The 16,975-nt window shown below is 46.0% G+C and overlaps 5 protein-coding genes across 5 annotated transcripts; 2 read left to right on the forward strand and 3 right to left on the reverse strand. All coding sequences in view use genetic code 12, as the record gives it.

The window, feature by feature from the left end:
* Positions 1 to 822: 822 nt before the first annotated feature.
* Positions 823 to 2,265, reverse strand: JAB1 (COP9 signalosome catalytic subunit; the record flags this gene model as incomplete). The annotated part of the gene is made up of 1 exon (XM_002618988.1): positions 823 to 2,265. One exon carries the CDS (start codon positions 2,263 to 2,265, stop codon positions 823 to 825), a length of 1,443 nt encoding a protein of 480 aa, XP_002619034.1.
* Positions 2,266 to 2,344: 79 nt separating this feature from the next.
* FOB63_000200 (uncharacterized protein) lies at positions 2,345 to 3,814 on the reverse strand (the record flags this gene model as incomplete). Its single annotated transcript, XM_002618989.1, has 1 exon — positions 2,345 to 3,814. The coding sequence occupies one exon, from the start codon at positions 3,812 to 3,814 to the stop codon at positions 2,345 to 2,347; it is 1,470 nt and encodes a 489-aa protein (XP_002619035.1).
* Positions 3,815 to 4,043: 229 nt separating this feature from the next.
* On the forward strand, positions 4,044 to 4,831 carry FOB63_000201 (uncharacterized protein; the record flags this gene model as incomplete). Its single annotated transcript, XM_066102205.1, has 2 exons — positions 4,044 to 4,053; positions 4,329 to 4,831. The coding sequence occupies 2 exons, from the start codon at positions 4,044 to 4,046 to the stop codon at positions 4,829 to 4,831; spliced, it is 513 nt and encodes a 170-aa protein (XP_065958525.1).
* Positions 4,832 to 5,653: 822 nt separating this feature from the next.
* On the forward strand, positions 5,654 to 7,402 carry FOB63_000202 (uncharacterized protein; the record flags this gene model as incomplete). Its single annotated transcript, XM_002618990.1, has 1 exon — positions 5,654 to 7,402. The coding sequence occupies one exon, from the start codon at positions 5,654 to 5,656 to the stop codon at positions 7,400 to 7,402; it is 1,749 nt and encodes a 582-aa protein (XP_002619036.1).
* Positions 7,403 to 8,505: 1,103 nt separating this feature from the next.
* Positions 8,506 to 16,587, reverse strand: GCN1 (Gcn1p; the record flags this gene model as incomplete). Its single annotated transcript, XM_002618991.2, has 1 exon — positions 8,506 to 16,587. One exon carries the CDS (start codon positions 16,585 to 16,587, stop codon positions 8,506 to 8,508), a length of 8,082 nt encoding a protein of 2,693 aa, XP_002619037.2.
* Positions 16,588 to 16,975: the final 388 nt, after the last annotated feature.

Raw genomic sequence — 16,975 nt, forward strand, 5'->3', positions numbered from 1 at the left:
GAAAAAGGTTTGGATCAGCTTAAGGTGCCCCGCCTAACTAATTTTTCTTGCCGAATTGTCTTCTTTGTGGTTGTTTGGCAACTAAGGTAATCGCCCTTACTGCATGCACTCCCGTACCTTCGATGCCAGGGCAACCCATGTATTTGCAAGAGAAAAAGAAATGATTTAAAGATGATTACGGTAAAATGAGGGCAATGTGTGATCTGCAGCTATAGCATAAAACTTCCTATTCGGATCTGTTTTTTCTTGATTGACGAGCCACAACAATTCGTGACGTTCGCACGCGTCACTACTACTGAGACAGCGAACCTTCTAAAAGATGGGCTGGTTGAGCTTATAGCAACTTCAGTTTCGAACTCCAATTTTTGTACCAGCACTCAATAAGTAATATCATGTCAATGAAGGCTTCTTCGTCGCGCTCACGCAGGCTTCATGCATGAGATGCTAATAAGTGAACCTTAAAACAGAACAAGAAGCATATCGGTGCGATGTCAATTGAACACCTAATGCAAACAAAAATTTGGCACGTCCCATCAATAAAAAGGTTAACTTCCGCATGTTCCACCAGCAAAAAGTCACAACTTGCACAAATTACCATAGAGTTGGGACGTGTTTTGGCGGAAATAACTTTCATATTGATCATTTAACCCCCCAGCCAGGTCTTGAATATTGTATATTCTTCGACGACAGAATTAAAAGAGCATGCGAAAGAGAAGATGACGTGAAAGAATGAATGTAGCGGCCATGAATATATACAACATTCGAAGGTTATAATTCTGTAACATATATATTCACGGATATGTACTCACTTATCGCATTACATCATAATCCGCCAAACACTTGTCGCTGCACCTTTGCCGCCAAAAAGCTTTTGAACTCTGCCTTGCCGACATTTTTTGTCATATCACGCCATGCATTGAGTTCCGCTTGCGTTGCACTCATTTTCTGGATAAGCTGCTGGCTTAGAGCACCCTCGCTAGCAGCAAAACGCTTTCGCAGAAGCCCTTGAATGGCACTACTTCTTGATTCTGTTGACGACGCACGAAACACCCGTTTTTTTCCTGAGCCGCTCATCTCTTCATCATCATCGTGTCCAACAGTACCCTCTCCCTCTCTAGTCTTCTCAATTCCCGTGAGCTTGAACTTACCTATTTCCATTTCTGTCCCCATTTCCTCTTCCCTCATCTTCTCTTCGATTTTCTCATCATTCTCTTCTTCATTATCGTCGTCAACATCCTCATCTTCCACATCTTCTTCATCTTCTTCATCTTCTTCATCTCCTGTTTCAAGAATCGCTTGCAAGGAGTCGCTATCTGATGCGTTGCTGCTTGGTTCGAGGGTGCGTGATATAAACTCTTCACAAAGCTCATGCATTCGCCTCCATTCCTTACTTTCTATTAGTATCGGCTCCTGGAATAGCTTTAGTAATTCCTGAACTTTGGAAACGAACCTGCGGTGATAATCGTTCTTGCCCTCAATAGACTCCAAAAGCTTTGACACCCACGATTTGTCTAGGATTGTATCGATAAATTTCAGGTCATAAACCGCATGGTAAAAGGAAATGTTTAGCAGGTAAAATTGATCTGCGTGCATCCCATAATCTTGACGCTTGCTCTTCGCAACGTGGGATGGGCTTCGAATCAGTTTTTTAGAGGAAGCATGGCCAGGTGGAAAAGCACGAAATGCACCAATATCTACCTTTCTCTGTCGAATTGTTCGTATTGGATCGACAACAATTGCTAAGTAAGGATCTTGAAAATTCTGATTTAGACTTTGCGTAGCCACGTCAATACCGCTAAGCCAGCAACCATATCCAGGGTGCAGATGGTACCATCCCACGATATGTTCTTCTCTTTGAACCATCTTGAGAAGATCTAAGTATTGTACCATATACTCATAAGCCTCATTCTGAGCATTAACACGTGTCTCAGTACCTTCAACAGGTAGCGGGTAAACATCACACACAACAATAGAGCTGCCGACAATCTTCCCAGTTAGCATACCCATTACCTCAATAGAACCGCCAAACTTTGCATGCATGCTCATTTTTGTTAAGGCCAATGTGGATATTCTGGCATTTTCAAAAAATCGTGCCAGTTTTTTCCATGGTCGAGCGGCGAGTTCATCTGGATTGGTTTTGATATCATATAAATTTGCTGGCAGCGAGCTATATAAGGCTGATCTCTCTCTCGAATCCAGACAAAGCGTGTCAGTACTTGAGTCTCTTGATGCCTGCATCAAAAGAGACCGATGGAGGTCTACCATTTCACTGTAGCGTGCAATCTCACTAGTTTTATCCTCAGAACACAGTGCATAGATACACGAGACTGTACACAAATAGATATCACAACAGCTGCGGAATGAAATAATACAAACCGCCCTGTGCCCCTCTTTTCCTAAAACCTCTTGCCCCGGATACGAGGCCAACTTTATTTTCTTTCAGTTGGTAGTCTCGATGTGTTCCTTGTGAGCCCTCTGGTTTTGCGGTTTGGAAATCGCCCCCGTTGGTGTACTTCGCACGTAATCCCTTTTTCCTTAAATTGATGGGCGGAGGTGCCAATGCAACGGGGGATCTTGGAGATAAAATAACTTTGGGAGTTTGTTTGCGTGAAATTTCTTTGTACTGAACATGTATGGTTTTGTCCATGAACATTGAGTGATTGTCGCGCTCAACAGCACTTGCTGCGGCTTCTTCAGTTGTGTAAGTGACAAATGCAAAAGAAGAACTGAGTCTGTTGATGACAGAAACCTCTTCTATCTCACCATGAGCAGAAAAATGAGTTGTAATCTCCTTCTCGGTCACATTAGGTCCAAGCAGACCAATGTAGATTGAAGTACGATCGATGTTACACCCGAGGGTATTAACATCGTCGATGTTTTGGGCCCATTCGACATGAAAGTGGGAATCTTCAGCCAAACTTGCAAAAGCTCGTATAGCATCATCTCTGTACGAAAATTTAACAAACCAGCTGAAACTTGTTGCGCCTTGTACCATGTGAACTACGTCACCTTCTGGTGTACTTCCCAAAAGAAGCTCGATCTCACCAAACCTGCTCACAGTGGTTTGCAAATCTTCCAAACGCAAAGGGCGCGAGGAGGACACAAATAGAGTCCTGTTTACTTTTGCCGCCTCGCATCTAAGTTTCCTACCTTCCAACTCAGTGCCGTGGCCCAATGTAATTGCATTCTTACAATCCTCATCGTTAGCGTATTGAGCAAACGCGTAGGGCCTATTCAATGGGTCCCTGAGTACTTTGACTGAGACAAGTTCGCCAAACTTACTAAAGAGGGATGTGACCGAGCGACATAGCTCATCGTCAGTCTTACTCGACCGAAGACTGGCAACAAAAACACATGCAGATGGTTTTCCTTTCGCTTTTGGTTGCTTTATATCAGGGCTAATATTTTCTTTATCGATATCGAAATCTTTGGATCCTTTAGCGAAAGAAGTTTGGGATATAGCTGGATTGGATAAGTTATTTGAAGCCATTATAAGAAGCGCAATCTGTAAGAAAGTGATTAGAAATATTTGATTTATAAAAATCGACAACGAAAGCAGAAAAAATAGAGAGATAAATGGTGAAAAATTGAAAATAAAAGCAGATCCGACATTTAAAGACACAAGGTGGCTGCAAAAAAAAAAAGGTACAAAAGAAGTGCGCGCACTTTGCAGCCTCCGCGCAAGACAGCTTGAGCATCCAACTAAAGGAGCAATGAAGCAAACATTATAGGAATGAATGCAAAAAACAATAAATCTGGCCGGCTGATGGATGCAGCATTTAGCAATGTGACGTATACAGTGGAAACGTAGCATATACCCGTAGCTGTTGCCAAGGTGGAAACATTGCTCCACGTTGTCGCAACAGAAGTAACAGAGTGATTGATGTGTTCACTCGCATCTGAGTTGGAAGGAGCGGGCAGTACACTTATAACTGGAAAATATGAACTAACCTCTTCTCCATTACTTAAGTTGGATACACTGGTGCAGATGCCAGCATGAAAAGTTGATTGACTTCGGCAATGCATAGTGACAATTTGGCTGTATGTTGAGAAGTATGTCAGGTAACTTGTTTGCTGTGGGATCGAGCAGGGAACCGTTGTTACAATAGTTTGAGTCATCCAAATGGTAGAAACATAGATGCTGGCATCGGAAATGAAAAGAGAGATTGGCGGATTCGTGGTGTGACTACCGGGGCTCACAGATACCAAAGAGTCGGGCCCGGTAGATTGCAGAGTAGTGGTTGTTGGAAGAAAAGGAAATGTGGTAGTGATTGTGAAGGTAGTCAACGAATCGCTAATAGTAAGGGTGCTAATTTCAAAAACTTCAGTTTCAGAAACAGAAGAGGATGTGTCTGTACTGTCAGAAGAGAAGGTGTCGAAGTCAGGCGAGGATATCACAGGAGATTGTACCGATGTTCTTGTTGTAGCAGCTGATATGGAGGAAAACGGGCTCAAAGGAGAGGAAGCCACGCTCAACGAAGTGTCATACGTTTCAGGGGCAGAGGAAGTATGCCCACCAACCAAAGAAGTTTCAGGAACTGAAGGAAAGGTACTTACTAAAGTGGAAGTGGCAGAAGATAGATCAGCCGAAGCGATGGACAGTACAGGATTGGGTTCTCTAATAGAGGTCAACAGAGACACGGAAGTGACAATTGAAGGGGGCAGGGTAGCTAATGTAGGTGCATCGGTGGATACGGTTGAAGTTACTGGGGTAAGAGTTGGCGAAGTTATCAGGGACGTGGGTCCAACGACTACTTCTGAAGATAAAATAGGCTCGTCTTTTGTTGTATCTGAGGTCACTGTAGAAAGAGCTGGACTTGACGTCTCTTGACTACCAGTGTAGGAAAGTGTTCCCTGAAGAGAAGAAGGCGTTGTTATAAGCAGACATTCGGGGCAGTTAAAAAAACTTGAATTGATCTGGCGTTAATAAAAGGATAAAAAAGAAAGAGTGTGGACATACTCTGTCAGAAACAACTAACAGGAAGAGACGGAAATACAATATTATTCTAAAATTGACGGATGGGTAAAACATTACAACGAAAGAAAAAGATGTCAGACAAAAGGGTTGCTTTTAATTTCAAAATAAGAAGGAGAAAAAGAAGCGCAAAGTATAATCAAAGAAAAATGGACAGCGGGAAAGAAAATAGAAAATTTGAATCCAATACAAAAAGGCTGCAAAGATTCCAAACGAATATAAAAAGGAAAAATGCCCCACCTCAAAAAAAAAAAAAAAAAAAAAAAAAAAAACGTCGTCAACTACAAATCGGAAAAATGCGGGACTATATACAAGACAAACACGCATTTACGGGGATGAGGATTTTCATGGATTACGGCACGATTCATAGGATTTAAGGGCAAATTTCAGCAACAAAAACACTTCACCTGTGGACAAAGACAGGGTTATACAACAAAAAGGGAAAGGGGGCAAAGGGGGCAAAAAAGATAGTTGATGTGTATGATAGGTCAGCTGAGGATGGAAATGGAGAGGTAGATATGGAGAATGGCGCAGCAATAATTAGAGCGAAAAAAAAAAAGAAAAGACGGTTTACCAGGACATGGAAATGTCAAGACATAAAGACAGAGGCACCGAAATAGGATAATAGGCGGTTACTCAAAACAATTGTATTATCGACTAAAGCAAAAACAAAGAGAAATGCCCTTTGCCAAAATCAAAATAAAAAACAATGAACTGATAAGGCTAGGCGAACGGCGTTGTTTTCCTTTTTCAACCCAGCCACATGTGACGGAAGACGCCAACCCGCATGCAGGCAAAAGGTGCTGGCTTCTCCACTTCTCCTCAACTGGGCTCGAATGCAGGCCGTTGCATTTCCTGGAGAGATTTTTTTTCCTTACCCCATATTTTTTCGTGCGGACATCTTCTGCTTTTTTTTTCGTGGACCACCCGATCTTTTTTTCCCGTTTGTGGATACCCCTGAATTTTTTTCTTTCTCCAGCTCTTGCTGCCCCGTGCACAAAAAAAAAATCACCAAGGAGGCTCCTTCTATTTTTCTTCGCTGGCCCTGCCCTTCCCATCGCTAATTATTCTCTTCGCTTTTCCGTCATGATGTCGACAAAGCAGGAACCGAGAAGGAAGGACCCCGCCTCTCGCCCGTACAAATGCCCCATGTGCGATAAAGCGTTTCACCGACTTGAGCATCAAACCCGCCACATCAGAACCCACACGGGCGAAAAACCCCATTTGTGCTCTTTTCCGGGGTGCAACAAGCGCTTCTCGCGGCTGGACGAGCTCACGCGCCATCTGAGAATACACACCAACCCGAACTCGCGTCGGAACAAAAACTTGTCAAAGGTTGTGGCCACACACCAGGTGACGCCACTGCCACAGACGAAAACTGTTTCTGTCCCTATCGGTTCGGCTCCTGTTGGTGCTACTCCTGTGTCTGCATCCGCAGCGATTTCCATCCCGTTTTCAGCCGAAGCGGATTCCCTGAAAACCTCTGGGGATGAGCCTATGCATTCATTGTCGTCTTCTGCTCTGTCCACAGCGCTGTCTATTGAGAAACCTGATACCCACTCTGACCAACCTTCCACATCTACTAGAAGCGAGTCTAATTCTAATACGCGACCTGCTCTCCGTGGGCCTTCACGGTCAACCATGAACATTGATCTTCTAGCCTCAGCAGCAACTGAAGAGTTGAAGGTGTTGAAGAAAGGCCCAAGCACACACTCGGGCGGCATAGATGCTAACTCACGTTCACTTCCGTCGCTCACAGATTATTTCAACACCGCGAAGAACAAGTCGGCGGTATTTGACCCCGGACACAACCTACAATATTTGTCTAAGATGGCTCTTTCAAGCAAAAACAATAGTGGTCTAGCTTCACCAAAGGCATTTGGCACCCTTCTGTCTCTTCAGAAAATGACGCCGCTTAACCCAGCCGTGACGGTTCATCAGCCTACACCATCGCGTGCTAAGATAATGGAGGATAGTGACTTGGAGTACGTGCAGCAGAGGTTGAAAAAGAGCAGACCCAACTCGCCTGCTCCGAACTTCACGCTCCCGAACTCACCTATACTTGGACTATCCACGTCTAACACCCCTCTCATGTCGGCCAACTCATCGTCGACAAACTTGTCGAGCTTCTTCATGACCCCTATGAATTCAGTAGTGCCTACAGCAGACAAGACGCCATCCATGTCACGCCAAACAACACGCACGCCACCGCCACTGGGAGCTGCTGATGTGCATTCTCCTGGCTACGAACTTGAGCTGGCTGCCCCCACAAACTTGCCACCACTTCGCAGCTTGAAACTAGACTTACCGAAGAACCTCTCCATGGCAGGTAGCGCAGGCCCACAAATATTGATGGGCACGCGACCCGAGCCAGCATCATTACTGCATCAAGGCATGCCTAGTGCCGACCGGATGACAGACGACTAGCCGGTTTGCTAGTCGTCACGAGATTTCATAGAGAGTTGTATATTAGATGTACTATAGGGAATGGAAGAATGAGGTTTATAATTTTTTTTTTCAACAATACTTTTCATTTAAGTTACCTTCAAGCTTCATATGTTTTCATGTTTCTTGGTATATGAATTCTGAAGGTACTAGCATACTTAACAAGATTCGTTAACGCTTAAGCTATTTTAGTTTTGTATTTGATAATGTTTGTTTTCGTAATAGATGCTTCTTCATTCATGGGTGGTATTATGTACTTATGGAGACACAATTCATTATTGTCATCTGAAATGGGTTTTAACATATTGTTAGGTTTTCTTGAACAATAATGTATCGCTTTTTTGATGGCCTTGAGATTATTCTGTTATTGAAACCGAAATATTGCTTCCACAATCTTTCACCTTATGAATATGCATGTAATGAATCTAAAGTCTCATCTACATGTCATGAATATGATTGGGAGAGGTTGTTAATATTGCTTGTATTCCAAGAATACTTATGTATTAGGTTCATCGAAATATAGACATGCATTGGGCACTTTTGTAAATCTAACAGCAGTAATCATTCAAATTTACATTGATAAACCAACAATCCGAATAAATGGTCTATGGGAATCCAATATTAATCACACGATCGTAGTATGCTTTTGACCAATATTTTCTATAAAAGTATTATCAAAAGTAGGCCACTTTTTTGAATACCCAATGAAGAATAATGAAAACAACAAAGGAGAAAGGAAAGCGTGAAAACATTCTCCAAGAATATAATTTCCTCGAAGTATTAAAGAGAATCATGTGGTTTGTTCACGTCGTCCATGTAAGCGGTTTTGGATGGTGTCAACCATGGTCATTCGTCTATCATTACGAAGATGATACTTGATACTCCAAAACCAACAGCAAAGTAAACTCACTTTCTTCCGACGCTGTCTTATGAAATTGAGTTAATCTCCAAGCGTTAAGTGTCTTGCAAAGCTCTAAACCCAATCGAAAAGACTTTCACTTACTTACATTTCCATGACATCAAATAACGTTCTTCTATTACTGTACAACATTTATTCTGCTGATCTAATTGTTAGCGGCAGACGGTCAGCAGCCGCCCACAGCCCAAATTTCCTTTTCATCTTCGTAACGGTCGCTGAACATTGCTTCAGCATCACCACCAGCTGAGATTTTCTCACGCTCCACTCCTGCTAAACGGCCTGCAACTCTCTTGGTGTAGTCGCCAATCGAACGGGGTTGGAAAACAGTGCCCACTGCATTTTTGATTTCACCCACCAGCGCAAACCACTCAGTGAAGTCCTTCATATCCACATCATCCACCAAATTGAAAAGAGCCAAGTATGCCTTCTCAGCCGCCAAACGGATCGGAATGATGGCGTCTCGCAAGCACGAAAACACGGCTGGTACCAAAACATCCCAGTGAGGCTTGAGCGCCTCATACCGATGACGTGCCGCAGTACGTACAACCACAAGCGCCAAACGTCTCGTGTCGGGAGAATTCGAAGCGGGCTGTACTGCGCAGCGTGCCAACTCACACACAAGGGTGCGAAGATGGTCACCTAGCATGAAAGAGGCGCCAGAACTGTTGTCGTCTCTCTCCTTCCCGTCAAGCAAAAGAAGTTTTCCGAGTGCCACAACAGCATTGTCACTAATATATGGCTGAGACGATGCACACGCGGCTACAACAAAATCAACCACATCTCCAAGCACGCCGGTGTCGAAAATGTGCGAGGGTGCCTCACGCAAGAACGAGTTAATGGCCAACACTGAGAAGGGCGAGGCGCCGTCCTTCAAGATCTTGTCGCGCACGAGCGCTGCCGCCTCTTCTGGCGACAAAACACGCGCCACTGCCCCAAGCAAGCGCGCATATGCCACTGCGGGTGCACCATCTTCGAGCGAGCCAAGCTCGCCCTCCACAAGACCCATAACTGCAGCCTTTGACTGTTCGCTCATGTGCGTACCACCACGCGCCACAACTTGCAACATTGCCTGGACCATAGTTTGACGAATAGGCGGCTCTGCTGTTTTAGCCGATGTAACCAATTCAGTAACCAACAGGTCAACACGGGGCTGGAAGGCCACTAAAACACCAAGAGCTGACACTGCGCCTGCGCGCAATTCGCTGTTTCCAGCATCCGAGAGTGACCGCACAAACGTACGTTGAAGTTGGGGCACAAACGGACGAAGGAACTGGGGAATCTTCTCCAACAACGCTGCCAACGCACCCAAAATGGCGGTTTTGGCACCTGGTGGCACACGTTCTCCAATGACACGGATTAATGGACCGGCAAGAGTGGTGGCAAGTGGACGCAATTTTTCAGGCGGCGTACGCGTGATGATCTGCGCAATGGCATGAGCAGAAAGCTCACGCTGGTCGCCAGTGCCATACATCAAGCCGTGTGCGAACACGGGCACAATACAGGCGGGGCCGCCCAAAACAAAGGCTCGCAAAGGCTCGTCGCGCACGCCAGCGAGGTTCAAGGCATCGTGAGCTGGGCGCACCATGCGGGCCAATTGCGGCTTGTCTTGGGCACGAACCAACGACAAAAGCGCCGCAGCGTTTGCACGAACAACACGGTCATCGGCATCGCCCAAACCAAGAACAAGTTGCGATACAAGGTCCGGAATGTATGATGAGTAGTCAAGCGACGTTTGGCCAAAGAAGACGGCCATGCGCTCTCCTGCCACAGCACGTTTGTTAGAATCCTCGTGGCGAGCAAAGTGCATAAGTTGCAGCATCACCGCATGAACACCCGAGTCGTCTGCGCAAAGGAGAATACGGTCGAGCGAAGTCTCCAATACTTCCACGGAGCCATCCTTGCTTTCCTTGTCGTTGCTCGAGGAGATCGCTTGCACGAGAGCCCCCACAATAGAGCCTAATCTCAGGTACACGGCAGAACCGGCCGCTTCTGCAAGCAGCGCAAGGGCCTGGGCCTTTGGTGCATCAAGCGGAGGCGCCAACAACAGCGCAAGCAAAGTGCCGAAAAGTTCGGCGCGTGCCAGAACAAGCTCCTCCAAAGCCAGCAACGCCAGCGGATTCGAGCTGGCCTGCGCCAACAAACCAGGAACAATCGAGTCCACAACCGTCTTGCCCAATTTCTCCTGCAAAGCCTCGAAAGCTTGCGCAGCGGCAGCACGAACCTCGGCGTTATCGTCCACAAGCGCCTTCTGCACAATGCCAATAAACGTGTCTTGGTGGGCGAGAACCGCCTCTTCCGAAGCGGCTGCAACCAATTCGCTGAGTGCTATACAGATACCCAGGCGCGCAGGAGCGTCGCCCGACGAAAGGGCGTCTTCAAGCGTAGGCAAAAAGCGCGCCAACGCCAGCGAGCCAACACGGCGGACAACATCGCCAAGCGTAGCGGCTGCAATCTGGCGCAGCACAGCATCGCCACCAGCCAAACGGTCGATGATGGCATGCGTCAAGCTTGGCACAATTTCCTTGACGGCACGAGGAGTATTGGCCACAAGAGCCTTCCAAATGTCGATGGCGGCAGCGCGGACAGGCGCAGAAACATCAGCACGGCACACGAACAAGGCGGCCAAGACACGGTCGCGACGCTCGGCGCCCAAAACATCCACGAGCGCGCGGCCAACCTCCACCTGCTCTTCGGAGAGCTCGTTTTTGCCCGACACACCAGTAACCTGGAACAAAAGATCTCCAGTAAGCTCGAGCGATGAGAGACGAATGCGGGGCGACAGATCGGCCAAACCACGTTCAAGTTCAGGAAGCAAGAGGTCGACAGCACGGCTGGCGTAGTTCTTGACAATCAAACGACCCGCGCGCAAAGCAGTGGAGCGAATGTCCTCATCCAGATCAGCCAAGCCGGCCAAAACAGGCGGAACAATGCGGCTAAGGTAGGGCGCAAACTGCAGGCCGAAACACACAGGCAAAAACAAAAGCATTGGCATGAAACCGGCACGGACGTGGGATTCGGGAGACTGGGCCGCATCCAAAATGATGGGCAACATTTCATCCAACTTGGCAAGGCCAAGACCACAAATGACTTCGGCGAGCGCTTGAGCAGAACCAAGACGGTCGCCTGCGCGCGCCGGATCGCGCAACGTCGCGAGAAGGCGCGGAATCAAGTCTGGGAACTGGTCCTCGCCCAATTTCTCAACCAACAGACCCAATGCGCGCGCACCAGTAGAACGGGTCGCAGGCACCGGGTCCACCATAGCAACTTCCAACTCGGCCACCAACGCCGCCAAGTACGGAAGAAGATCGCGCGCGTCCACCAAAATCGCCATATTGCCCACAATCTGACATGCCTTCTTCTTTGTTGCCGCAGACCGGTCGCGCATACCACGATGGATTACATGGATAATGAGCGCTAACAGCGGGCCGTCAATGTAGTGGACGAACTGAGTACGGATCAATTTTTCCAATGCTGCGTCTGTGTGGTTTGCAGGGTCGCCAATGGCACGGATCAAGTCAGGCACGATCGCCTGGATTTCGGGGTTTCGAATCACCTCACCAAAACGCTTGAGCGCTTGGTCGGCCGCGCGACGCACCTCTTTGTGCGAGTCGCCCAAAACACCCACGATTTCTGGCACAATGGTCGACAAAGATGCCGACAACTGCGCAGGATCAAGGTACGCCATGGAACCAAGCAATTCGACCGCTCCCTTCTTTGACCGCCATGCATGCTCGGCCAAATGGCTGATGGCCACGGGGATCAATTTCTTAACTCCGTAACTTGTTGTGCTCTTCATGATTTGACGAGCTGCCATGTCAGTAGCCTCACGCACTCCAGGACTAGCGTCACCCAAAGACTTGAGAACGAGCGGTAACGTTTCAATCACATAAGGTTCAAAGTATGCTCCTAAACTCTGCAGAAGACAATCAAGCACAAATGCAACACCTTCACGCAGCTCCGGCTTCTTGTCATCAGCAGCAGTGGAAATCTCTCTCATTACATCAAATGCATAAATCAGACGAATACCAGCACCCTTGACCAAACCAGAGATACCGTAGGCGGCACCTTTACGCACCGCCAAGCTGCTTCCACTCCAAAGCTTTGCGAAAAGATTATCAAAGTGCGCTTGCAAGTTGGGCTCGAATGCCTGAGACAATGGCGCAATACACTCAGAAACAGCATATTGCACATCCTCAGATGGCGTGTCAAGTGTCTGGAGCAATCTTTCAACAATAAGGTGCAAACGTTCGTCATCGGCCTTCAAATGCCGTCCCAAAGAACCGTAAAGAATGATGACCGATTCACGAAGACGGTCCTGTCTCTTCGAGCCAGTGTCAGCCTGGGCAAGGCATTTCTCAAAGATTGGAACCAAGGACTCAACGTGGGCCAAACCATGAAGTGTGATGATCTCGATTCCAGCTTCAAGAAGCTCTTGCGCAACAAGTTCGTTCTTGTCACCCAAAGCTTCCGAGGCAACCAAAAATTCAAATATTTTGGTGACCGATTCTTGACTGGAACAGAGCGGACTCATGAATTTCAATGCCAAAGCAATAGTAGAACGTGCTTCCCATTGATCTTTTTCGAGTGCGTGCTTATTGATGGCGAGACCAAATTTGTCTAGTTCAGGTGGAGGTGGTTTCTGCTTTTCGCAAAACAAGTCAAGTAACTTCTGAAGTGTCGACTCGAAAATGTCGCTTTGTTCCTCTTGTAAAACTTCAACACTGGCAACAATTGCTTTGGCGACGGTCAAACGCATACCAGCATCTTCGCTCGAGATATAATTCATCAATAAATCTGGGGCATTAGAAACGAGTGCGAATTCGTTATCACTCCAAATAGTTTTGGCGAGTTCGGCCACATTATGATCATTATCATAGGAAGAAATCCAAATTTCACTCGAGTAAGACATCTCTTCGGTCAAATCGAACTGCGAATCAAGACCTTGAAGAATTGCGGTCTTCACAAAGTTATCGGTCGTGATGAGGTTTTCGAGTAATAATTGAACATCAGAGAGCACGACATTGATGGAAATTTGCTGGCACACAGTAAGGAAACATTCTTTGGCCATCTTGGATTTCGTGCGAATTCCCATCAAAGAAATCAACAGCTTAATTATAGACGACCGTGGAATGGCTTCATTTTGAAGCATCGATTGCGACGAAATGATATCCACAACCAATGAGAGAAGTTCTTCCTCTGGATCTTCATCCGCAAACTCTGAAGTGACTACTTGCTTTTTCGAATTGCGAATCGCGACTTCTTTGCCAGTATCTAACATTCTGGTGATCAATGGGAGAATGTATGCGAAAGAAAGGATATCGAAGTAGTCGTCCGCCAAAATCTTGATACGGAACAACACTTTGCTCAACAAACCTAGAAGTGGTTGCTCGAGGAAATTTTCCCTCACACCTTCAATGTTATTAGCTCTCAAGATTGCCACACCTACAGACTCCTTCAAGTAACCGAGTCTAGCCGTAAGGATATTGGAAACCCCAATAAAAATGTCTGTTCCAAAAGTGCCAAAAATCTCGGATGATAATGGAGACTTCAAGAGTTCAATCATATCTATGGAGACCACCAAAAGCCACAGCAAATCATTTTCCCGAATATAGACGGAATCTCTTCCGCTCAATTCCCTGATAACGTAGAAAGCACGGTAAAACTTTTTGATACACTCACTCACGCTCTTGCGGATGTCGGATTCCTTGGTCAATTGCTCTTTAACCAAAATTTGTTCTTCCTTCGTCAATTTCTTATTGTTCTTCTTTTGCGCAAGTTCCTTCTTCAAACTTTCTTCCCATTTTCTGGTCTCATAGTCCTTGGTGTTTTTATCTTCCGCCTTTTTGGGTTTCGAGTTCAATACGTCGACAACCATTTCACCTTCAGGTGCTTTCCAAATTTGAAGACTTGTGGCGTCTATCTCCGAGAGGTTATTGACATCAATATCCAGTTTCAATAATTTAGCAATCTTATCGGGAATAACACCGGGATTCACGAAATCAGCAGTAGCAATAGCTCTGCATGCAGCTTTATAGGACTCTGTTTCTGGTTCTGCTTTCAAAAGATTATCGTAAAGTTGTTGAAGAATGTAATCTGCATATTCTCCAACAAGAGTCTCCGGGTCAAGAGAAGCTCTTAAGACAAAACCAATCCATCTTTCCTTGACAGGAATTTGGCTATGATGAGCCACCAGTATTAACTCCACTAATCCTTTCGCTTTCACTTCCTTATCTGGTACCTGGACAAGATAGTTCAACACGGGGACTAAATTCTTTAAATTGTAGTGAAGATCGCCATCTGCACCCAAAGTATCTGCCAGAGAAACAATTTCTTTGATGCTGGAAATGAACGCTTCGCTGACCTGAGCAGAATCGACGGCAAGAAGTGTTTTCAAGCTTTCGAGAGCTTCAAGTCTAGTCTGATAAAGTGTGTTGGACGAAATTAAAAAGTATAAGTAGGATTTTGCATAAGCAATGTGGTTTGTGGCATGCTTCCAGCTTGCTACCAACGCACGCAAACACCAAACCTGTTCTGAACCTGATAATTTAGAAATAACCTTTGGACTGGTCAAAATGGAAAATTTTTCCTCAGAATCAGCAAGCGAGTCAACAAAAACTTTTTTGGTGTCAATAGAGGATTGGTATAAGTTACTCAAGGCAATGCAAATGTATGCACAAGAAATACCTTTGTTGGTGACAGTCAACAACGGAGATTTTTGTGCCGCCTCAAGAGATTTGAGCAAGCTAGCATAAACCTTTGCAAGAAATTCTGCGAGTTTGGAAGACTCGGACAACTTTTCCGAATACAAAATGTCACCAAGCTTTGTTGCCCATATTGATCTAAGAGGCAACTTTGGATTTTGCAAGCCTGCTTCAAACTGTGCGGTAATCTGGGAACATTCTGCGTCCGACACCACAGGCTTGCCTGACTTCAAGACGGCAATATACTCTGAAGCCAACACCTCAACCAATGGGGTAAGGATGATCTCGTTTTGCTCCTTAGCAGTCAACGGAAGAGTGCTGGATAATAACTTTGCAGTCACCGAATCATCCACATGAGCCAATTTTTTGAGGCCCTTGACAAGGAAGACTTTGCTATCAGCGTTGGAAGTGCCTTTAAATGCTTTGAAAAGCTCATCGATGATTTTATTGGAGTCCTCGACCAGAAGGCGAGGCAAGGTATTAGAAAAGGCTGCACATAAAGTTTCAAATGCCTTCTCTCTGACATTCTCCTTTGTTGACTTGATGCCACTGAGAATGTGTGTGAAGAGCTTGCTGGAAGCAAAAACATCGCTGAGATCGATAATATCCTTTGTACCGAAAAAGGGCAAAGTAAGATGAGTAAATGCAGACTCCGAGGAACGCATAATGGCCTTCTCTATAGCTGGGATTATCTTGGCATTAACTTGCTCGTTGCTGATGAAGTTACCGACATAAGAAACTGTGAACGTCCTGAGTGCATAAGAACAAGGTGGAACTTTGGCAAGAATGGCTTGGTTCGCCACATAGTCGACCACATCAGAATTCAAATTGTCTGCCGTTTTCAATGTTTCATACATCGAAGGATATTCTGGTTGCATGTGAGCCAAGGCATCGCCCAAAACACCAAGGTACAACAAAACTGCAGATGGTCCAATGGTTGATTTAACCATCAGCTCTACAGACAACCGTGCCAAATTCTGGCCATCTTCAGCCAGTCCGAAGGTCAAAACAGACTCGAAAGCCTTTTTTGTGTTCGCCACAGCTGATACGAGAATCCTCCTTCTGTGAAGAGCCTGAGACGTATTCGCCTCGGAACATGAGTGGAGCAACAAGGCCTGGGCCTCAGCAATCTGGGGCCAGAGCGAAGTTGATTTTGCCTGAACCTCAAGCTCTGCAAATTTATTTGCCCACGCTAGCAACGTAAGAATGTCTGTTGGAGCCAAGTTCGAAGATTTCGTGGCTGCTTCGTGTACATAGGACACGAACACTTGCAAGTATTTCCCATCGTAACCAACATAAGCTTGTAAAACTGCTAAAGCAGCGGATCGCGACTTTTTGTCTTGGTAGTAGTTGTACGTTCTCAAGACAAGAATTGCTAGTTTCTGTAATGTCTCTTTTTCAGCCGCTAACAGGTCTGCGTCGCCGGAAACAAGAAACTTGCGGATCTTTTCCAAAGCAGGCAACCTATTACGTGTAAGAGAGTCGTGGAGGAGACCAAAGCCATTGGCCTTTAAGTCATCCCATTCAATTTCTACACCACTAGACATGGTGGAATGTAAAGAGTAGAATGCTTTTGGGCTTCTGGTGGAAAAATTTGAGGGTCACGTTGGAGCGCGCACGTGATCTACGCCTGTTCTTGTTTCTACAAAGAAAACGTTACAGTAGTGTGGATGGGTTCCATGAATACTTGACTTTGTGATCTTTGGAAATGTTGGCGTGTTGGGGCTGTACCATGTCTTTCCAACCCTACGGCCAAACGTTACCCGGCGCGCCATATATAAGGCGCGGCGATCGCTCAGTTTCGTTTTTTTTTCTTCATCAACTATAACAGTCGATGAGGAAAGGCTACAGTTAAGTCATCCGGTGCAGCAAGACAGGCTTGCCTGTCGTCTCGCGTTGCGGGCGCTGTGGAAAACATCACGGCCGTTTTCACCA

This window comes from Clavispora lusitaniae (assembly GCF_014636115.1).
Source record: "Clavispora lusitaniae strain FDAARGOS_655 chromosome Unknown tig00000003_pilon, whole genome shotgun sequence".
Classification (NCBI taxonomy): Eukaryota; Fungi; Ascomycota; class Pichiomycetes; order Serinales; family Metschnikowiaceae; genus Clavispora; species Clavispora lusitaniae.